This window comes from Furipterus horrens, unplaced genomic scaffold (assembly GCF_987537825.1).
Source record: "Furipterus horrens unplaced genomic scaffold, mFurHor1.1.pri manual_scaffold_7, whole genome shotgun sequence".
Lineage (NCBI taxonomy): Eukaryota > Metazoa > Chordata > Mammalia > Chiroptera > Furipteridae > Furipterus > Furipterus horrens.
Window position 1 is genome coordinate 5,152,087 of NW_028327177.1, and position 23,744 is coordinate 5,175,830.

The 23,744-nt window shown below is 42.6% G+C and overlaps 1 protein-coding gene across 1 annotated transcript in view; it reads right to left on the reverse strand.

Moving 5' to 3' along the window:
* The window catches only part of PHF20L1 (PHD finger protein 20 like 1), a 63,465-nt gene extending 40,010 nt beyond the window's left edge, over window positions 1–23,455 (reverse strand). The window contains exons 1-4 of the mRNA XM_090283346.1: window positions 23,217–23,455; window positions 20,982–21,101; window positions 3,544–3,715; window positions 3,313–3,397 (exon numbers count right to left, since the gene is read on the reverse strand). Of these exons, the coding sequence (XP_090139472.1) occupies window positions 3,313–3,397; window positions 3,544–3,715; window positions 20,982–21,064 (340 nt within the window). The 5' untranslated portion in view covers window positions 21,065–21,101; window positions 23,217–23,455. The remainder of the gene's footprint in view (window positions 1–3,312; window positions 3,398–3,543; window positions 3,716–20,981; window positions 21,102–23,216) is intronic.
* Window positions 23,456–23,744: the final 289 nt, after the last annotated feature.

The window sequence follows — 23,744 nt, forward strand, 5'->3', positions numbered from 1 at the left end:
AAATCCTGATACATGAGCTGCATGTAATTGATTTTTACTAAAAGATTTTGGAATTTATTTTGTAATAATTTAAATATATGTTTAAATAACATCAAGTATGTTATAATACACCTGGACAAAAATAAAATAATTATTTACAAAAATTTATTTCCAGAAAAACGTGCTCCCTTTCAAAGGCTGCTCTTAGTTAATAGAAAGATGTGATTAAGGAAAAAACCATTTTCTCAGGAAAGAATAATTTATTTTGCGACAATGAACTAGAAAATAAGAATTACAGATTCATGGGCTTTTAGGCTAGACAGTACTTCACAGATCATCTAGCTAAAACTCCTCCAGTACGGATTACACCCCTCGGCCCCAGGGAGCCTAAACGCTCACCCAATGACAGTCAGCTATGCAGTTCCACAGCTGTAACTGACATCCCAATCCCGTCTCTCCCACTAACTCATCCTTTTTCACGGACTCCAGATTCTGTTTGCCTGTCTCTTACAAAGCATATTGTAACAGACTACATGCTGGCAAATCAGTAAAAGTCAGTACTATTAGAAAATCTAAATTATGTAGATTTTATACTTATGAAGTTACAGCATTTTTCTCACTTCCTGTACAAAGGAGAGGAGAGTGCCACTTTAAGTGAAATAGACACCTGACCTTTACAAAGGAAATATGAACAATAAATGTGATAATTGGCATAACTGGCTTTGAAGTTAGCACAAAGCCAATGACATATATGTACAAAGATTTTATTTTATCATCTGAATTTCATATCTTCCTCTAATTAGTGTAATACACAATATTACAGATACAAAGATCTAAACCCAAGTTATGAAAAAACTGATCAGCTGAAGAGCAAGGAGACGAAGACCTTGGGAGACGTCACCTGCCTCGCTCCTGCGCTGCCCTCCCCCTCCCCCTCCCCGCCCCTCCTCCTCCTCCTCCCGCACCCAGCTGCTGCGGTTGGTCGCGCTGCCGCCCCCCTTTCCCAGCCGCGGCCCACGCTGCACGGATCGGCTCCCAAGCCCCACCCAGAGCACGAAACGTCCCTGAGCGCCCCAGTGATGGGCCCCTTCCCAGCCTCCCTAAGACCTGGGACGAATACCTAAAAAGGCCACGCCTGTTTAGTTCTGTCCAACTTCTGCAGTGAGCAGAGGGCTTCCTTTGCCTTTTCCCTTTGCCCTTTTCCGGGGCGTGAAGGGGCAGGCCTGCTCACCCTGTGGGGCATGCAGAAATCACAGCAGGCACCCCTAGAGGAGACTTCCAAGCGCGTCTTCCTAAGGGCTCCCCTAAGCCGCTCTAAGCCGCAGAGGCAGCCGCAGAGGCATCGCTCTCCCACTGGGCCGCTGGGGTCTGTACGGGACACGCCCACGGACGAGGGGACAGGAGGGGGACTGGGCGCTTTCGTTTCTGAGCTGCATGCGCACACCCCTGAGGGGCTTCAAGCGTGGAAGCAAAGTCCCAACTCACCAAACTTAAAAGAAACTGCTCTTAATTAAAACGGCATTGTTTAATTGTGCTGTTGTGTGTTGTTTTGGGTCGGTACTGTTATCCAACAGAATTGATTCACTTATTTTCACAAATGGTTACTGCCTGCCTACTCTGGGCTGGGCTCCGGCCTGGACCCTGGGGGAGCCCAGCTGTGAGCGACCCCAGAATATGAGCTCCATCCCAGAGCTCCCCAGAAGCCCAAGTGTACAGTGAGGCCAAGGCCCCACCAGAAAAGGAGAACCAACCCCCAAAACTGAGATGTCCCTCAGTTCTTCCTGTAGTAAGGTGCCTAGTGGTAATAAAAATCATAGCTGTATTTGCTATTTTAATTCATTAAAACAACAAATTGGAATAAGACCTTTGTAAAGTTATAATCATAATTTCTGGCTAGATGACTATGACTTAATTTTCCAAACCTAACATTAATATAACTCTTTCTAAATGTTCTATCTTCTTACCTCCAATTTTTCTCTCAAGTTAGATGTTCTAAGTTTAAAACCTCAGCTTAAATCCCTTCCATGGTTCCCATCACCTCCAAATAAAATTCTCAGTGTTCTTTTTGTTTTAATCCTCACCTGAAGACATTTTTTTTTTCATTGCTTTTAGAGAGAGAGGAAGAAAGACAGGGAGAGAGAAACATCGACTGGTTGCCTCCCATACACGCCCCAACCTGTTGGGACTGAACCCACAGTGGAGGCATGTGCCCTGACCAAGGACTGGACCCACAAGCTTTCAGTTTACAGGCGGACGCTCCAACCACTGAGCCACACTGGCCAGGGCAGAGCTCCAGCTGCTCAGCAAGGTCACAGGCCACTTACACCTGCCCTGGCTTCTCCCTGCAACCTCTTCCCTTGCCCTTCTCCTCCCTTTAAAGGGACGCTTCACTGCAGTCACATTAGAGACCGCAGCTCCCAACAGGTGGCATGCCTGTCTTCTTTTGCACACACCATTTCTTCTGTCAAAGGCATTTTTGTCCCTTACTGCCTTTCAGGGTTCGGTTTAAAGGAAGTGTCCCCTTACTTAGATTCAATGCCCTTCTCGCAAAGAAGCTGCCATTCAGTGTGCTTCTTCAGTATCATAAAAATAAATGAATGAGCGGTGAAGTTTAAGAAACAATGCAATAGAAAAGCTGGTGTTTACCAACTTGAAAGATATATTTATAATTATTCCACAACAGTTTTTAAAGGCTATTTTAAATAATAAATTTGAAAAATAAGTGTATTCCCAAAAATAATTTAAATATTCTCATAATTTTCAAATTGATCATTCTACAAGTTGTTTTTTAAACTCATTACCTGTACAACAGACTTATTGGTCTTATGCCGCATTAACACACCTGCTTTCTGTGTTATTTTCAAGAGTGTTAATCAGCTCAGTAACTTTTGCTCAGTATCAATATCAGGTACCACAAAAGGCTATTAGAGAAAAATTAACCCCCAATTATCTATAGAAATTAAGAAAGACGTGCAGGGGAAAGATGCAATAAAGGAAATCCTCGGATGAATGGCGTTCCATACTCTGTCCTCAGACAACAGAGCACAGGATCTCACTGCCAGGCTGAACGGACCCCGGCTCCCCTGTCTTTAACCTTTCCTCACACTCGGGGTGAGGGGAGCACCCACAACCAGCTTAGACAACAGACTGGACACAGAGAAGGAGAAATAAAAAGCACACCACATAAGCCTGCGAACTGAAACCTAAAAAATTTAACCAACTATTTACCTCTACTAATTTAAGCAGTTTCCTAGGCAGTAATTAAAATTAGAAATACACCTAAAATGTCCCTATCAATCCCACTTTCCATCTCTGATCACCTCAGACACATACCTTCTTTGTTAATTGCTTCAATCTTGGCAGGGTAATAGCGGCAGTCTGTCCAACGAGCCAGAACTTCTTCTCCAGCTTTAAAATCCTAGTTTAAACAACTTTTAAGATCAATACCATGTATAATAAAGCAGCGTTTCCTTAATTAAAAAACAAGCTTTCGTAAACTTTAACAGAATTCCTTCTAAAATGTATCATGGCAGATGTAGCAAACAAAAGAAGCGTGCTACTTACAAAGAAGTCCTCCTCGTCCTTCAGACCTTCTTTTCTCAACGCGGGCCTCTCGAGGGGCCGCAATCTGTTGCTATCCCAGTAAATCCACTCGTCGTAACGATGGCTCCAGCGCTCAAAATGGACCAACATCTTGCCTTCCTCATAGTCAATTTTTTCAATTCGTGATGGATACCTCAAAAGGAAAAAAAAAGCTTCCTATCAAGAGAAAAGTCTTACATTTCTTTACACAAAGCATTAAGAAGTGTAATTACTGCTTACTGTCAAAACCACAAGCAAAACAATATAGGCCCATATTTTTAAACTATTCAGTCAACAAAGTCTGCTTTCTTATTTTTCTATTTTTAATGACTGTTCTCAATCATTAAACACTTTGATAAGAACTCCTGGTGGAAATACAAATTATTGCACAAGAATCTTGAACATTATTTCTACTCTTGACTCAATAATTCCAATTCTAGAACTACATATACAAAACATTTATAATAACAAAGAAAACAGAAACTACCTAAAAATACGGTTAGAAAAACTAAAGACTATTTATGGCTATACAAACAATAGTATATCCACTGAATGGAATATTATAGTATTTTTTCCCTTTATTTTTTGCTTTTATTGTTGACACCATGACAAATGCCCCCCCCACCTTTGCCCACTTCCATGAATGGAATATTATAGTATATAAATACGGTATTTACAAATCATTTTCCTATACTTTCCAATATTTTATAATGAGAATCAATGGTGGTAGAGGAAGCTCAGTTAAACCTTAATTTAAAAATATAAAAATGACAAAAAATGACATCATACTGTTCTGTCTTCATGTGTGATGATTCTCCTACAATTAATTTGAAAATGTTAGTTAACTGTAAACTTTTAAAAAGGTAAATTGCTTCATCATTCCTTTTAAATTGTATTTTATTAATTATGCTATTACAGTTGCCCCAATTATTCCCCCTTTGTTCCCTTCCACTGAGGCCCCCTGACTCCCCTCAGGCAATCCCTGCAATTTTGCCCATGTCCATGCGTCAGGCATGTGTTCTCTGCTACTCTACTTCCTACCTTGTACTTCACGCCCCCATGGCTATTCTGTTAACGACCAATTTGTACTTCTTAATCCCCTCACTGGTTTTGCCCATTCCCCCTGGCCCCTTCCCACCCGACAACCATCAAAATGCTCTCTGTATCTATGATTCTGTTTCTGTTCTGCTTGTTTTTTAGATTTAACTGTTGATAGGTATGTATTTATTGCCATTTTATTGTTCATATTTTTTATCTTCTTCTTCTTCTTCAAGAACTCCCTTTAACATTTCATATATTACTGGTTTGGTGACGATAAACTCCTTTAGCTTTTTTCTTGCCTGAGAAGCTCTTTATCTATCCTTTGATTCAAAGTGATAGCTTTGCTGGAGAGAGTAATCTTGGTTGTAGGTCCTTGCTTTTCATCACTTTGAATATTTCTTGCCAGGTCCTTCTAGCCTGCAAAGTTTCTTTTGAGACATCAGCTGGCAGTCTTATGGGGGTTCCCTTGCAGGTAACTCTCTGCTTTTCTCTTGCATTCCTTAGGTACTATATTACTGGTAATGTTCACAGATGACTCCACTTTTTTCACATAATTGTGAAACAAACCTAAGAACTCAATGGCAGCACATGGTAGCTGACTGTGCCGTACCAGTTTACCTCACATTTTTGCCTGTTCTTAACGAATCGGAAATTTCTCATTTCCCTCTGGAACACTAGCTTTACGTATATAACATGATAAAGCTTTCTTAACTGAAATTCAGAACACGACTACTTCCTGCTTTACAGCCCTGCCATGCAATTCAGGTCTTGCCACCCACCCAAGGGCCCCTGGCCCCTCTGGTTTCCCAACCCTGACCCACGCTGGCTTCCCTGAGCCCTGCTGCGCGCGCTCAGGCGCCCGTGCTTCCGTGCGTGTCTTCTCTGCCTCGCCCTAAGCTGCCCTTCCCTTCCTCTGTACGCACATCGTCCCAGACTCGGTCTAACGTGGGCCCACCTGTGTGAAGGCTTCCCTGACTCCCTCCCCGGAGCTGACTAGCCCCGTCAAGGCACGTTCACCTGCGCGGCTTCCTCAACCGTGGGCCGTACAGCATCCACAGCCCTGGAGTGCGAGTACGCGCGCCACAGAAAAAAGCGTCCCGTGGTCAAATAAGCTAAGAAAACACTGGGTGTGAGAACGTTACTCCACTGTCTACACTGGAAGACTTCCTGGCCCCACCAGCACGCCGCAGATAAAGCGTCCACTGTTACCGCACTGGAAGAGCCGTGCAACCTTCCGCCGTGGAGCGGTTACTAGCGTTTCTCGGGACGGGCGCCCCGGGGAACACGAGGTAGGCCTTCTCTGGCCTGCGCACAGAGCTCTGGGGAATGAGTCAGGCCCAGCTCTGTACCCCCGGCATCTGGCACGGTGACAGACATCTACCAGCCGCCCAGAACAGGCTGGACACGGATAGGAAACGACAATCTGCACATTTCTCTAGAACCAAGAACGCTGTCGACCCACTCACAACCTCAGGTTAGATCTTCCCCTTCATCTCTGGGGAGCAGGTGAGGACAGATGTTGTTAAAGAAAAGCAAAAAACATATTCCCCGGGTGGACTCACTTAGAGTCAATGCTTTAATGCTTGTCTTTGGCAGTGTTGCTCAGGTTTGTTTGTTTTTGCTGCTCTGGTTTTTTAAAACATAAAAATGTCAATAACATTAAGGGAAACCTAGAAATAAGGCTTTCACCCATTTTTTAGCATTCACTAGCCACTTAACTACTATAGAGAAATTTTCTGTCAATTAGAAAAATTGATAAATTTCTCCCAAAACATAAAAGCCTCCAATCTCACGTATTTATTTTCACATCTCTTAAATTTTGAATAAAAAGTAAGGAGCTTATTCTTAGGTTTCTTCACAATCTAAATATACCCAATCTTATGTACCTGAAACATTTCTCAAAGTGAGACTAGTCATAGAAACAGAGTTAGACATTGTCTTTGTGGTCACAATGCAATTCAATTGAGTAAAAAATCAGAACCCGAGTTCAAATAATTTAAATCTGGATTGCATTTTTAAGTAATTTATAATTTTCCTAAAATATTTAAAATTCTGTTGACCAAAAGGATGCCCGATCCAACCAGGCTAAAAAGTACATTTTGGGGAATTTCTTTGGGATAATTTACAGCATATTATACTCTTTACATAAACATCTAGAGATCTGTAAACTTTGGATGAAGTAACACAAATACACAAGGTTATCTACTTTAATTTTTACAATGTTTACTAATCCAATTGTGAATCTCAAATAAGTGTCATAAATATTACTATTATCAAGAATGTCCAAGTTTCTGTTCATTCATTCAGTCAGCATATATTTGGACATCTCTTAAGATTAAGGCACTTGCTGGGCACAGCTGGTAGGAAGACGGAAACATCATTAGCTCCTCCCTTCCAGGAGCTTAGGTTAAGGGTCAGATGAGGAGACAGAGAAGAATCCAGTCAGATGTGTGTCAGGCTCTATGTTCTTTCCACAGTGAGTGTCAACAGCTCCTAATACACCTGATCTCATTGGATCCTGGTGACCATCCAAGGTACAGATAACACAGTCCCCACTGAACAGATGAAGACTGCCCCAAAATACCTGTGGTAGAGTATTCAAAGCCAAAATGGCTGGCACGAAAGCCTACAGAAGAAATGGGGTAAGGCCTGCGTCAAAGTGATTATATCATACATGGTAAACTGGTAAGTATATACCAAAATTTTACACGAGATGCTGTTATTAATAGTTCAGAGAAAATGGGAAAGTCCACGAAAGGTCCTTGGTGGGGGACCTGTGCGACTTCTGCTTACCGAGCACTGTGCAAACACAGGTGAAGTGTGCACACAGAGCACCCCTCATTTATTCACTCGGTGTTCATTTAAAGTCATCATGTGACTCAAACGTGGGCAACAGGTCAAGACACTGAGGGTTCAGAGGCAAGGCCACACCTCAGGGACCTCACGATCAGAAATTGAAGGGGTGCTTCAAAAAAACAGTAAGTGAAGAAAGGACAACCGTGGGCCTCGGATTGGACTGGTTAACTCGGTTCTAACTAAACGGCTCTGAAATAGCAAACTAATAAAAATGACCCTTTATTCTACAAACAACAGAATTCTGTCAAGTCTATACTTCATTTGGTTATCAGTTATACCCCAGAAAAAAACCCTAACATCAAGATCTTTGCTATACATGATAACATGTACAAAATGGTAATTTACCATAGAGTTTTAGATTTCTCTGTTCTAGCATATGGCCATACTAGTAACGCTTGGATACACAGAGTGAATGAAAAACGCTGCTGAACAAATGCATTCACAAAGGCCTCTCCATCTTGAATTACAGCATTACTTTGATGCACTCTTCATGTTCAATAATAATTTTAGTGTCACTGGAGCCTCAGGTTTTTCGTACTAAATCTGGAAGATACAGTGGTAATGTTTCTATTATGTCATTATTTAAAAGGTTGAATCATGGAAAGTTGTTCAAGAAGAGTGACTATGCTGCATCCTTGACATTTATGAAAAGACCTGAGAAGCGAAAGATGGGTTTCAGGGTTAAAATGATCAATGATAAGAAAAAAGAAAATATCATGCTTGGCACCTCTCAAGAGCTCAAAAGAGATGGAGAGAAGGCAGCCTAATTAGCAATATGATTCATCAATGCCAGAATTCTACCTGGAGCTCCCTTGCCCCTTATCATCCATTACAAAACACCACAGAGTCCCACCATCTTCCCTACGATAACCCCACTTGAAATACATGCACCACCTAAATAATAGTCACTTGTGTAGATAATAAGGAGCTGCCTCCGTGGCTCTGGGTCTGCCTCACTCTCATACGTCTTCTGCACTTGAATCCTAGAGAAGAGTTCACTTTCAGCCAACTTTACAAGAAAAATGACCCACCCTAAAACGGATGCTTTCTGGTTTACTAGGTTTACGGAAACAAACAGCGTTCAGCAATACTGAGAGGACTTCAGAGATTCTTGCTGAATTTAATAAAATGTTCTTACATACAATTCTACTCCTGTGATCTCTCAACTGGTTTCCTGGCTCCCTGCCGTCAGTCTTCTCACGAGCAGAAAGCAAACATGGGAACGCCCACCACGGGTGAATTCCTGCACCGGCTCACACTGTTAACAGTTTTACATGGGCAGGTCCCAGCTCACCCTAGAGGTCAGGAGACTGTGAGGCCCTGAAGCTGAATGCACGATGCTGTGTTTGGTACAGATGTGCACGAGCATTCTTTAGACGTGGGGTTCCCAACTTTAACCACATTTTCAAAGGGGTTCATGATCAAAAATAGAAAGGCCTTCTGGAAGGCAAAATCCTCTATTAACACTCTGTAACTATGGCGTGCCGTTATTTTTGGAAGAAATGATGAGCATGCAGCTATGCCAGAACTATAATCTGATAGATTCCTTTAAATCCCTTTATATTCCATGTAGTAACAGTAAAACAAACTTTATTTGAAAGTAGGGAACTCATCCTGATTTGTCATCTAGTTTGATATATCCAGATTTTTACCTCTATTGGTAAAGAAAGTCAACCATGAGGAAATGACAAAGAAAATCCTTGGCGCACTTAACAACCTAGGTTACTAACCTAGGACACCCTGCAATTAAGACAGAGGACAGAGCTGTGAACTACTCTCTGACAGGTTACAAGGCACCGAGCAAGGCCAGCCAGTACTGAATATCCATCATAATTCACTCAAGAGATTTAGCTGGCCATTTAAGTAAATGCCACACTAATCAAAAAGGCAAAGTGTTTTTAAAATTGCCCCCAAGAGATCATTCATTGAAAATATACACCGAGGTCTGTCTGGAAAAAGTCCGGCCATTGTTAATATAATGAGAACGGTTTGCGCAACATGACTGCAGTGCGCATGTGTGGACAATGACGACTGCACTGTCCTCGTCAGTGGGGGACGTAGACGCCACTGAGTGAGCGTGTGTGCTGTGTGGCCGTTGCGTTCAAAGTGACTGAGTGAGTACAGCAATGAATCTGCATCAGAGCTTGTGTTAAGGCTGAACATTTCTCCACGGAAACTGTTGGATGACTCAGAGGCTCTCAGGGATGATGCAGTGAGCGCAGCACAAATAAAAGTGCAGCACAAACGCCTCAGAGACGCTCGAGGGTCTGTGGAAAGTGACCCACGTTCCGGAGGTCCTGCAACCAGCAGATACCTGAGAACGCTGAGCGGGTACGGGCTGCCATCAACAAAGACGGGCGACTGATGGCGTGGGAACTGGAGGCTGACCTGGGGACTCCAAACACCACTGTCCGAGATTTTAGCGCAGGATCTTGACATGAAACGTGTCGTGGCAAAAATCGTTCCCTGGCTTCTGCCACCAGAGCAGGAGGAACATCATGCTGCCGTTGCTAATGACTTGATTCAAACCGCTACCAATGAACCAGATGTCCTCAAGAAGGTCATCACTGGAGGTGAATGGTGGGTCTACGGCTCTGATCCAGAAGCAAAGACCTAGTTGTCCCAAGTCGCCTGGATCTCCACACCAGAAGGCAAGAAGGCGTAGCAAAGTCGCACCAAGATCAAGACAATGTAAACTGTGTTTTGATTAGGAAGCTGGTGTCCATCATAATTAGGCCCCTCCAGGTCAAACAATTATTAGGGAGCACTACCTCAACGTTCTTCATCGGCTGAGAGATGCAATATGACGAAAACAGCCACATCTGTGGGCAGCTGGTGATTGGCAGCTTCATCATGACAATGTGCCCGCTCATGCATCACGTCTTATGCAGAGTTTTTTTGTAGAACATCGAATCACCCAGGGGACTCAGCCCCCCCCACAGCCCAGATTTGGCACCCTGCGCCTTCTGGGTTTTCCTCAACCTAAAATCACCTTTGAGAGGGAAGAGGTTTCAGATCATGGACAAGATTCAGGAAAATACGATGGGGAAGTTGATGGTGATTCCAACAAAGGATTTGAAGAGTGTTTTGAACAGTGGAAGAGATGCTGAGAGAGCTGTGTGAGGTCCCACGGTGCCTACTTTGCAGGCGGGTGAGGCATCACTTTCCTGCATACAATGTTTCTTGTATTTTGTATATCCTTCAGGAAAAGTTTCTATTTTTCATATTACATAGCTAGATACTTTCTAGACAGACCTCGTATTTTCAGTAAGTATTTTTATTTATACTGATAAGGTAAAATTTTTCTAATATATGTTAATTTAAAAATTGAAACGTTCTCATTCATTTTATTTAACTCAACAAATACTCTCTCTAATTTACTATGGGATAAAGCTATAAATACAAATAAGATATTATTCCAATCAACCAAATTCAGGAGGAAAGTTAGAAAAAACGAGAATAAGTTAACATAATTACAATATAACATAATAGCTAGCTAGCACAATAAAAATCTATTATAGTCGCACACAGAAAGAGTATGAAAATCAGATGTTCTCCTGGATAAAGGAGTTCTCCACTTTTCAAAGAATGAAGAAATATGACTTAGACACAATCCAAATGTTAGCAGAATCCTAGGGAGTTAGGATTAACAATTCAAAACAGTTTTGTGGATAACATCTTCATAAGCAAGAAACTACCATGGTGTCATACGAAATGAGTAATACATATTAAATGAACTAGAAATAGATAAGAACTTCCTTATATATGATTGTCATGTGAATTATCTGCCAAATAATAAAAATTAATGTAGAATGTGATCCAAAGAAAACATAATATCCTTATAACCTAGTAACCTTCTAAAAATTTTAGCTCCCTGGGAACACGTTAGATTTGTTGTACTTTGTAATTTTCAAAAGTGCTTTCTCACTCATTCACTCATTGATTATTAACTAAAATAACACTGTCACCCAATATTACTGTCGTACTTTTAAATAAAGTATATGTAATTTGTTTACACTTAAGAACACACTGAAAAGAAAAACTGTTTTAATTCAAACTCTATATTCCAAAATGAAGTACAAATACAAACGAATCTAGACTTTCAAGAGCATTCTGAGGATAACTAGTCAAAACCACATCTTCTCCAACATGAACACGAAGTCTCGTCACATCATCCCTCAGGTCCCCTTTCCAGGTCCACTCCTCCCCCAGGACACAGGTCCAGGACCAGCTTGCCGGAGCCGAGCCCCCGCTTCCCACCTGTCCACGGCCTCTGCAGCGGACAACGGGTAAGATCAGAGTGAGCTGTGCACTTTCCTGCAGAGCTTGTGGCAGGCACCTTTCACCACAGGGTTTCACTTCACATCACTGGATTTAAGCTCCTATTCCTTCCTACCTCCTTAGCACCTGTATCTCCTACCAGAGACCCATTCATGCCATCGGTTCTACCCAAATCAAATACCTACACCACAGCGTTTATATTCATTGCCATCTCCCACCATGAGAACCAGACTACCCAAAATTCCTTTCCTACTTTACAAAAAAAATGCCACCAGCATTTTACTCAAAGCTAATGTACTTCATCTAAATTCTTCAGGCCAACATGACCTAACTCCTTATTACTTTTGTCACAAAATATGAAACTCTAGTAGGCTGCAGTTCAACCTGTGTCTATTTAATATTTAGCACTTAAAAAATTATTTTATTACTATAGTGTCATATGTTTATATGCCTATGGATTAAAGCTTTAAGAATTTACACTGACTTTTCTCCCATTAGATTCTATTTTCTTAGAATAACTGATGTGTAAGCTAACATTTATTAAGTGCCTACCATGTGGCAAAAACCATGATGGGCTCCTAATGTGCACTGTCTTGTTTAATCCTCAAAGAACTCCGAGTTAGGGTCTACCATTTTCCCAGTTATTACAGGGAGGTCACAGAGGATCTGAAAGGTTAAGGAACCTGATCAAGTATAAAGAGGTGGTGGACCTCTGAACTGAGGTTCGCCTGCCTTCAAAGACTGCTCTCAACTAACACATATTCTGCATCTTGCAACTGATGATTTTCAGCTCGTCACACGCACTGCAGTGTTTCAAATTCAGGGGCTCTTACCAAGAGCTACCGAAAACAGATAAAAACAATATGAAATTATATTATGTTTATTTTCTTGAAAATTTAATCTTCTACTTTTGACACAAATAAAATTCCTACAATTGGTTTTGATGGCCCAAAGAATATAAAAAACAAATTGTATATTGTACAAAATAAACATGTAGACGTAGCTTAACTTTTATGACATTTGAAGACTCATAATATAAATTTAAAAATTAAGATAGGAAATCTAGAATGATTTGTTATAAAACGAAGAAAAACATTTAGTGACTTCAAAAATGAAATCAAATGTATCAATTAGTTTGACGAATACATTTAGTTTTCAACCCATAAGTCACAATTCATTTGCCATAATTTTCTTCAATGGTAACCTGATTTCATGATATCCCCAAAACTTTTGGGTTCATTCTTTACCAACCCACCAAAATTCAATAAATGTTGCTGGGCAACTTATGCGAGTAAAAGGAGCCAGGCCTTCTATACTTGTCATTTCATGTAAGAAACTCACCCTTTAGTACCTTACCTAACCATGAGGAACAATACTAGAAACGTTCATTTTGTAATTGAAGAGGACTGGCCAGGGGGCAGGGGATAAAAAAACAGACTTTTAAGACAGAATTTTATTGCAAAAATTCTCTCAAAGTTGAGTTAATTATAATTACTGAAATAACAGAATACTTGCATATCAATTTCTAATTTTAAAAATGTATGTGTTGACTAATGATCTGTGGTAGGTAGTGGTAGGAACGGGCAATAGTTCTCCAATTATAAAGTCATGTAAAAATCTAAAAAGCCAGGACTTTTACAGAGAATAGCAAAACTAAGCTGCCTTTTCAATATCATGTTAATTTTTAAAATTATACTATTGATGTTTAGCCCTGGCTGCTGTGGCTCAGTGGACTGAGCGTCGGCTGCGAGCCAAGTGTCACTGGTTCGATTCCCAGTCAGGGCACATGACTAGGTTGCACATCAGGTCCCCAGTTGGGGGCGCGAGTGAGAGGCAACCACACAGTGATGTTTCTCTCCCTCTCTTTCTTCTTTCCCCTCTCTCTAAAAATAAACAAACAAATATATAAATAATAAAAATAAAATTATACTATTGATGTTTAAAACTTAAAACTAGTACAATATTTTGTCCCTCAGTTAAAAAGATCATTTAAAAACAAAATTACAAACCTTTAAGTAGCTATAGATAACAGTCCATATATTCAGCAAAACATTATTTTTATAAGGAAGCATTTTACTTCTCTTGTCATTTTTTAAAAGATTTTACTTATTCATTCATTTTCAGAAAGAGGAGAAGGGAGGGAGAGAGAGAGGGAGAAGCACCGATCGGTTGCCTCTGGCACATACCCCCACCGACCGGGGGACTGAACCTGCAGCCCAGGCATGTGCCCCGACTGGGAATCCAACTGGTGACCCTTCACTCTGCAGAATGATGTCCAACCAATGGAGCCACACCAGTCAGGGCACAAAACATTCTTTTTAGTAGAAATGACTACCATGACATAAAAATTATTTCCCAACTAGTGGCTTTAATCAACTCCCCACCACATAATATAGCTTTATATAATGTGATGTGGCAAGTGTAAAATCTCACAATACATAATAATAATATTCAGCAGGAATGATGTAACATGGGAAGTTAGATGCCTGTAGATATGTAATGGCTGAGTTTCAACCAAATGGCAGATAAATAAATAAAACTGTCTTATATGTTGGTCCAGCCTGTGCCATTATATGAACACACACACACACAGCACAAAAAGCCTGAGGTTCCTGACTTAACGCTATTACGTATTTATGAAGGCAGCTAGAAAATCATCAGCTTGAAGGCTGGGTTCTAGGGTAAGCATGGGAGAAGACTCTAGGGCAGACAGAGCCCTTCCAAACAAGGGACACATGCATGTCATTAGAGCAAGTCAGGAATTAAGATGGCCTGTGAACGCTGAGCCCATGTGCTTCTGGGGCTGAGCCTCAAAGCTTCAGGCCTGATGAAGCAAAAGGGTGTAGGAAGAGACCGCTAGGCTTGGAGCCAAAAGACCCTGGCTACAAAACTTGACTCTTTTAGCTAGATCAACTGGAATTAAACAGTTAGCATCTCAGAACCTCAAATCTGTCATTTCTAAACCAGTAAAGATCATCTCTTATCAGACAGGCTTCTTGTAAAATTCAAGTGACATAACAAATATATTCTAGAAATCCTAAATCATTATAGAGATCGTATCTCTCAAAAGCCAATCCATGAGGAACTAAAATCATGGACAGTGTTTTGTCTTTAGCAGCAAAAGGCCTAAACCACACAACTACCCAAGCAGAGGCTGGAGACGGCAGAACGAGGAGCAAAACAACCCAAGCACGTCCGAGTATATGCAGGTCAATATATCTGATTCTATTGATAAAGAGCAAAAAGGAATGGATCACACATCGCTTTGCAATGTACTTCCATTTCATTTCCTCTAACCTAAAGAACTAAAAACAGATATTTTCTGGATAGTTCCATCGCTACTCACCTCAAAATCTTTATCTCCAGATGACTAATTCTGCACAGTCTAGCCCACTGGTTCTCATGCATGGTCTGCAGACCGGTTCCATGAGTAGAACCCGGGACCTTGTTAGAAACGCAAAGGTTTGGGCTCCCTCAGACCTACTCAGTCAGAAGCTGCGGGTGTTGGGCCCCGCAATCTAATTGGTCTAATAAACCGTCCAGTGGATTCGGATGCACACTCAAGTTTAAGACTCACTCCTCCAGACTTCACCTGAATCACTTTCAAAACTTTACTATCAAAGAACTTTGTAAGAGAACCAATTTGTTGGTAAATCGGTCCACACAGAAAGTTAGGGAGCCACTGGACAAATACACTTTTTAGAGCCAACAGTTATGATTCCAACTAATTTCAAAATTAAACCATTAATGGAAAAGCATGTAAATGAGCGACAGGGCAGGTTGGATAAAGGGCAATAACCTGCCCAATACCACTAAACTCTAAATAATTGAGACCTCTGTATTTTTGTTCCCAAATACATTCACCTTTCCCCACTTCTTGTAAACTCCTTTTCTACTAGTGACCAGCAGTTCTGAGCAAACTTTTTACCCCATCTTACCTCTGCCTCAAGTCTGTGTTATACGCCTCTATTAAAACTTAAAAATCTGTCATCACTGAACAGGTGGAAAGATTTTAAAAAATTTAAGTTTCTTATTCAAGAGAACTGAAAGGTCATCTAATAAAGTCATGCCTTCATTTTAAGGACATTAAAGCAGAAAAGTAACTCTCCAAAGTCATACAGTTAGTTCATGGCAGAACAGCACTTAGAAGCCATGTTTTCTGACTTCCAGTTAAATTAACTTTTATTTCTAATCTTGCTTTCAATATATTTTTGTAGGGAGAAGAGAGGAGAACTTTACAAGTTTATGGGGCTTCCTTTTGTAGAAATTTTAAAAATTAAAGAACTAAAAGGCTTATGCACTGGTACAGACCTACTTGATGATTAAACTTGAGTTCACTTAGATCTTAAGGTTCAAGATGTGTGACTTTCTAAATGTAAAGCACCTCAGAATTAAAAAAGAGAAACATCTTATTCCTTTCCACCTGAAACTGGCTGCAGCCAAGTGTCCTTAATCTGGAACCCACAGACAGCCATAATATACAATTCAATTACTTACAAGTATAAAGGTGACTGTACAGTTTTCTGAGTCTATAGCTAAAATTAGGTTTCCGAAGATAGCGACTCAAAACAAAAATCAATACATTTCAAGTACACAGAGATATAGGAAAACTCGATTAACAAATAGACAAAATTTATTTATATTAGCAAAGGAATCTCTATTTTTAAAGCATTCACCTAAGGTTTCTACGAATATCAAACTCACCTAATGTAACTTAAATAGCATTTCAGTTTTTAGGTTTGAGTTGCACACTATTTTCAAGAGCGTTCTTCTCCAGGTACAGATCACAGGACTTATCTCCACCAATGTTTTCTTTTGAATAGCTAAACCCAGTTACAAAAATGCAACCCTTTTTATTCAGAAAACATGTGCACTTATTTAAATTAGAAGGTATTTGCATTTGCAACAATCTAAATTTCGTCAAATTTCCCACTCTATTAAAATTCTGTTCATGAACATGTAAAAAACTCACATTTGCAAATGTTCCATACAGTTCAAAAAACTCCAAATGTGTGGGAACAGCATTTGCCAATTCAAATGTATACTGTTCTAGCAAACTCTGATACTTGGAGACATCTCCACATTTTTTAATCTTTCATTTTCCTTTCCTTTAGATCTAGAAGAAAAATATTCCCAAAAAGTCAGAAAAGCATAACTCATCTGAATGTCTCTTTTAAGAGTAACACCAGAGCATATTACTTGATTTGTTTTCATAATTAAATCACTTACTATATATAGAGTAACTATTTTAATTTCAATCTAAAGACAGAAGTTAAAGCAGTAGTCAAAACCAGTTTGATTTTACCAATCTTCTTACTGAACAATATTCATAATGATTAGATAACTTTAATATTTGCCAGGGTGCTTTGTAAACTACAAACTCTAGAGAAAAAAAGATTTTATTATCACCTCAGAAAGATGGATTATAGTTAGCCACAATGACGTAATTTTCCTTTCACGTTCCAGGCCATTCTCATGTCAGGACTGAAGCTACATTTGAAAACATACATGCTTCAGTCTCCACATCCCCATAGGTTTATTATTCAACTTTCCCACTTCCTTTGCAATTACCTCAGCGCTTTTATAACTACAAATTATTTTGTAGAATTTGAAGCAAGTTTCAACATAATTTTATCTGATCCTTAAAATAATCCTGTAAGTAAATGCCAGGAACACTGGTTACATTTTACCGATAAGCCAACTAAGTTCAAGGACTTACCAATATTTACAAGACCAGAGAGGGGCAGTCTGAACTTGAACCTGCCTCTTGTCTTTAGAATCCACTTAGTGTCTCCAATGTAACTTCAACTCTGAACTTTCCTTTCCCCGAACCCAGTCCTGTATCAACAAACTGTATCCATGTTCATTCTTATGACACTACTGCATTAAGGAGATTATAAAACTGACTTGTCAAGGTTTGGATGTACAGAGGTCATGGTGGAAAATATGATGGAGAGAAGACAGAAAATGGCTGATTGTGCTGGTTGTAAACATAAATATAGTAAAGGTCTTTTAAAAGACTTTTAAAAAACTATTAAGAGAAAAATAAATGTTTTAAGTGAAACTACAAAACTTTAAAAAATTAAAGCAATCCACACCACGCAGTAGGAATTAGGTTTAGTCAGTATAGAAGAAACCCAAGTATCCAACACTGCGCACTGGAACTAAAGATGCCTGGCTTTTCACAATTCAGAAAACAAGTGCTCTTATTTTAAATTAGAAGGTATCTGTGCTTGCTACAATCTAAATTTCCTCAACTTTCCCATTCTATTAAAATTCTGTTTTCATGGCTTCTCAGGACTTGCACTCATTAGTACCAGTAAATAATCAAACAATCAATGAATTTTCTGATATAGCTTTAAGATTACTTTAAAAATAAGTAATAAACCACTACTTAAAAATGTAGAGTATATTTTCAAGGCTCAAATATATTTATGAACTTTAAAGACTGTGGGATATAATTCACTCAGGCAGTAATAATGTACTATTCCTAAGAAAAATACCAAATCTACCCCAAATGCAAAAGCTTAACCTTCAGTTTATTTCTATCCGCTAAACGGAGACGTTATCCTTTTAATTATAGGGCACATAATAAACTTATTGTCCCTTCTGTCTACGGGAAAGGCCTTCTACACACAGGACACATTTGCGTTCTGGGTGCTCAGCTACTGCGACTTCCCCTCTGCTGGCCTCTTTAAAAGGCCACGGTGGCACCCGGTGCGGGCGCAGAGGAGGGCGCGGAAGAGCGGCGCGGAGGCAGGGAGGGGAGGGGCAGGAGAGGCAGCGGCAGCACTTCGTGTATTTTCAGGGAGTAACTACTTTGCCCTCACAAGAATATCAAAGTTTCTCAACATGCAAGCTTCTTCGCTTTTACCTGATATTAACGCAAAATTTGTAAAATTGACATGATATACAGAATGGCCCTTAAAAAATGGGACAATATAAACAGTTTATCTCATTTAGAAATAAAATCTGTTAAGTCTTACCGAACTTCTTTTGTGCCCCATATAAAACTCAGTGCATCTTAGAAATGAATTACTTCCCTACAATAAAGTACTTTAATATTAGATTATAGGGTTGCTCAAGTCTAGTTGAGACTAGTGACAATAATCAACAAAGTCACAATAGGAAAATTATTTCTTTCAATTACATAGAATATTTGTATACAATACACTTAATTCCTTTTTAATGAAGGGGTCAACTGTAGCAGAATGCTAAAATGTTCAAATAAGCAAGCACATAAAAAATGAAACTGGTGGCATGTTACAGTAATTCTCACATGTAATCAGTCTGGTTAATGTTTACCTGAAGAGGCCATTCCTACTGGGATGATTAAAGTTAAATCTCTGCTTCATCAGTGAGTACATGGGCATGCTCTCACCCTCCCTAAGCACGTCAGAATTTCTCAGTGAGGAGCAGAAGACAATGAAAACTGAAGCTACAACTGTCACTTGCTCTCTGAAATTCCAAACACTCCCAGACACACTCGGGCCGAATTTTAAAAGTGGTTCTTCTTAATAATCTTTTTACTTTAACTATTGGATCACCAATTTAACAACTGTTGATTAAGTAAACATTTCACTACTTAGAGTGACCTTCTGACTAATAAATAACAAAGTTAATTATGCTAATATCCCTGAAAGTCACTGAGAAAACTAATAAACTGTATGTGTCTCCAAAACCGGGTGTTAGTTCAACTGCAACTGTGTAAGTTCGGAAGCCTAAGACATATACTAATGTGAATTAACTAGCAATTCAAAAAGCCAGTAATTTCAGAAAAAAGAAAAAAGAACTGAAGAGTAACACCCAGGAAGTAAGAAGTGACACTGCTCATACTCGCGCACCAGAGGCTCAGAACAGGAGCCTCCCCAGTAAGAAGCTGCTTTCGGCGCATCAGAGCGCAGAGCGGCCGTGGGCGGCTGACCGGGCCCCTCTGTGGGGGCTCTAACGCGGTGGCTGCCAACCAGCAGCGCCCCCCGCGAGCACCTGGCAGTGTCCGGAGATGGTTCTTTTATGACCAGGCGGCATGCTACCGCCTGGCCGCCAGGCGCTCCCCAGCCCTTCCTGAGAACTGCCGTGTAGACTCTCCGCCTGAGTAACAATGACGTCCCCTACGGAGAAGTAACCCCTGAGATGGAGCTCGAAAGAATGGGGCCACATAGCTGTGCCTTCCCCCCTCCAACTGCAGTTTCAAACTGCCCCAAAGCAGAAGCCCAGACAGAGCCCACCAGGCTGGGGGTCCGGGCCAGTGGAGAGTTCTAACGCCAGGTGCTAGGAGACAAAAGCCCCAGGCTTGTCTCAAGTCAGGTGTGGCAACACAAGGTTTCTCCGCCTGCCATCGACAACTCAGGAAGTTGACTTAAACCAAATCAATCAAAGGCAAATCCACAGAATGCCCTCCGCTGGGCTGAGCAGGGAGACACCGTGAGAGATTGGGTTGAAGTCTGGCTGACAGTCCCGAAGCTGCTAAACTGCCAGGTCCCTCACCAACCCAACTGGCTTCAGGAGGGGCTGAGGCAGCACCCTGCCCACCAGAGAAGGCCCTCCAATGCCCCTCTCGGGGGAGGGGGCTGCGAAGGGCAACAAGAGACATCGTTTCAGAGCAGAACTAGGGGCCAGCGGAGCAGAACAAGGAGGAGTGGACCCTTGTTATTCCTACTGTGGTCCAGTGACCTCTGTGTGCTGTGTCCCCCTCTCCTTTCCAGGTGGTCACTTCATCCCATCGAACTGATGTTTCCTCCCATCATGAGATGGCCGTAAAAGCAGCAGAAACAGGAGGTCTGGAAGGACTGCCCATTTAGTACGAGGGGCAGTAACAACCTGCCCTTACGCTCCCGCACTCCGGGGAGGAGGAGGTGAAGTGCTTTTCGGTTTTAGGTGAGCAAGTGAACGACGACTACGCTAACCATCCAAAACTTGGGACGCTGTTTACTGGATTAATGTCCCCCTCCACCACCACACGGCTCATGTTAAGTACATAAGCACACAGATTCTCTCCTCATATCTCATTTCTACCTACTTATTTGCAGTTCTCAAACACCTAAAATGACTCTGACTAGGGAGAGTGTTTAAACGCTAAACCCACAAAGTCTATTGAAGAGTAGGAAAACGAAGAAACAATGTAAACGCATATTCAAAATGTGACTACGTCCATGTTCCTGCCACTGTCAGAACAGCGATGAACAGACCCAGGAAGACCACAGACAGTGTGCTTTAGGCCAAGAGCTCCACAGTTTCCATACCATTTCTGTAAGTAGTCCAGTGCCTCCAAACGAGCACCAATCTCAAAAGTGATTCCAGGACGATTTGGGGGCTTTTTACTCATCTTGAGATCCTATTCTTCAGTATTCACTTTTCACTACCTCAAGAGGAAAAAAAAAAAAAAGTTAGATCCTCATGCATAAAATGCATAACGAATTAAAACAAAATTTTTTAAAACATTACAAGAGAAGTTAAAATAACTGCCGAATTTTAAAGAAATTTGAATGATGATTATCAATATCTCTAGGTAAAGCACTGTGCAATTTACAGGCAATCTTGTAATTAGTAAGAAAAATGGCATTAAAAAGATAACTACTTAAAAAGAATAAATAGATGGGCATTAAAACTAGCCAATGGCTACAGTGCTTTAAATGTTAACTTGGAAAACACCCCAAAAACTCTCCATAATAACTGAAAATGTCTTTCTGCCTTCGAAAAAAAATCAAAGACAGCCGAGTATCCTGGAATATAATAACTATTGAAATTCTGGAGAGACCAAATTAACCAAAATTCTCAGCAAAAATATCCTGAGTGCCTTGTAATACAGAACACTCTTGGTAAGACACTGAAGAACTCACACAGATGGGAGACCCAGCAGACACACACCCCCCCTGCCAGCGAGGGTTTCACTAACTCCTTTTGTGGTCAGGAGTTTTTATTGCCTACGATCTTCCGCCTTGGTGGCAAATGACTCAATAATTTTAAATTCACATACCAAGTTGCAAAGGAGATTTCTTCCTTACACTTCACGTTCACTAAGCCACCACGATGGGAATTCTTTTTTTTAAATCTGAGAATTCGCTTCTACAATACATCAGTATAGACGGTGCTTCTGCCAATTTCAGCACGGACAATAAAAGTGACTGTCGGGTGCAAACAAACAAAAACTGCAGCGCAGTGTCTCTTCCTCTCCAGATCACCGACCTGTGGGCTACTTACTAGCCTTCTGGCCACGGGGGCCACCGAGCACACGGGAGGTCGCGGCAGCCTCTGGGTCACTACGTAACCAGGGCCTGAGTAACAGGCCTGTGTTTTAAGACAGCTCTGTCAACATGTAACAGGTAATCAGGAATGCAAAGGGATCCCCAAAACCTCTGACATTTACCATCACTAATATGACGATGCTCCCTCCCAGTTTAGAAAGGAAAACACACACCTGTGTAATCTGTTTTTAATGGTCTGGCCACAATTCAAAAGGGACAGAACCTAACCGCAAACATAAAAGCCAAGTGCCCTCTACTCTTTGAAAAAACGTGACCACTGAGGAAGGAAAAAAATAACCCCAATACTTGCCATGGAAAGCATGGGAAACCAAACTTAGGTACGGGTTGGGGGGCAATCTGCTTCCGCCCCCGCAGCAAGCAAAGGTTAGGGAGCCTTCCTGTGAACAGGGGGCTTGGCCAGAAGGCTATTTGGTGTCAACGGAACAAAACTGTGAGCGTTTTTAATAAGAGGTCGTCCGTTTGCAGTCACCGGAACGCCCGGGTGGGAATCGAGCAGCCCTTCCGCCGCTCGTCGGGGGCCGCGCTAAGGAAGGGGCTCATCTGCGCGGTCCGGGCTCGATCGGAAAGCCCGCGGGCGTTACTACGGCCGCGACTCCCAGCTCCCCGGCGCGGCCTCGGAGAAGGCTGGCTTTCCCTCTCCTCGGGTGCAGGGAAGGGGCGGAAGGGGCGGAATTAAGGAAAAGTGGAGCAAAAGTAAAACTGCCGGGCGCGGGGAGCGGTCGTCGGAGCGCACCGAGGAAGGCGGGCAGAGACAACCGAGAGGAGCAAAAGCAGAAAGAAAAGCGGGAAGATACAGCAAAATTTTTTTAAAAAGCATGGTTTTAAGTTGTGCGAGGCGACAACTGCGTGGGACGGGCACACTCGCCAGGAGAGGCAACCCCGGCGAAGGGAAGCACTGGTCGGAGAATGGCCGCGGGGCCCCCCCTAAAAAAAAGGTGGGGAGCGCTGCGGGGCGGGAGGAGGGGGCAGGACAGACAGGAAAGGCTCGGCCGGGGCTGGCGGGGAGCGGGAGCCGCCCCCAGGTTTGACAGCCGTCCGGCGCCCCGCGGGGGGTGGGGGGGGTGGCTGCGGCGCCCAGACAATAGGGGCGCGGGGTCCGCGGAGGGGCGCGGGAGGGGAGCGGCCGGAGAGCGACGCCAGCGCCGCGGAGTCCCGGGCCGGCGGCCAGGCGGGGCCAGGCGGCCTCCCCGCCCGGCTGCCACCGCCTCTTACCGACTCGGCCTCCTGTCCGCACAGCAGCCGGGGCGTCCGGGGCCGAGCCGGGGCGCGAGCGGGGCGGCCAGCCCGGGCCTCCGCCACCGCTTCCAACTCCGCCTCCGCGCAGGCGGCGCCGGGGAGGGAGCAGGAGCGGACCAACTGGGGCCTCTGAGGCGCGTCGGGCCGAGGTCGTGTGCGAAGGAGCAGGTCCGAACCCTCAAGCCCGCTCGGTGTCCGCTACCATCGCCGCCGCCGCCGCCGGCCACCCCAGACGCGACGCCGGTCCCCGCCGACGTCAGCCGCCCGCGACGCGCCGGAAGCGGGCCTGGGAGCATCCGTGACTCGCGAGGGTTGGGCCCGGGCGGCGCAGCCGATTGGAGGAGCGCCCTGGGAGGCGGGGTTTGCGGCGGTTGGCTGACGGCTCGGGGGCGGGGCCGTGGTTCGCGATTGAAGGAACCAGAGCGCGGGGTGCCCATTGGCAGCACTGAAGCGTTTGACCTTTGACAGGTCGGGACGGAGCCTGTTGAACGTTATTAGTGTTGA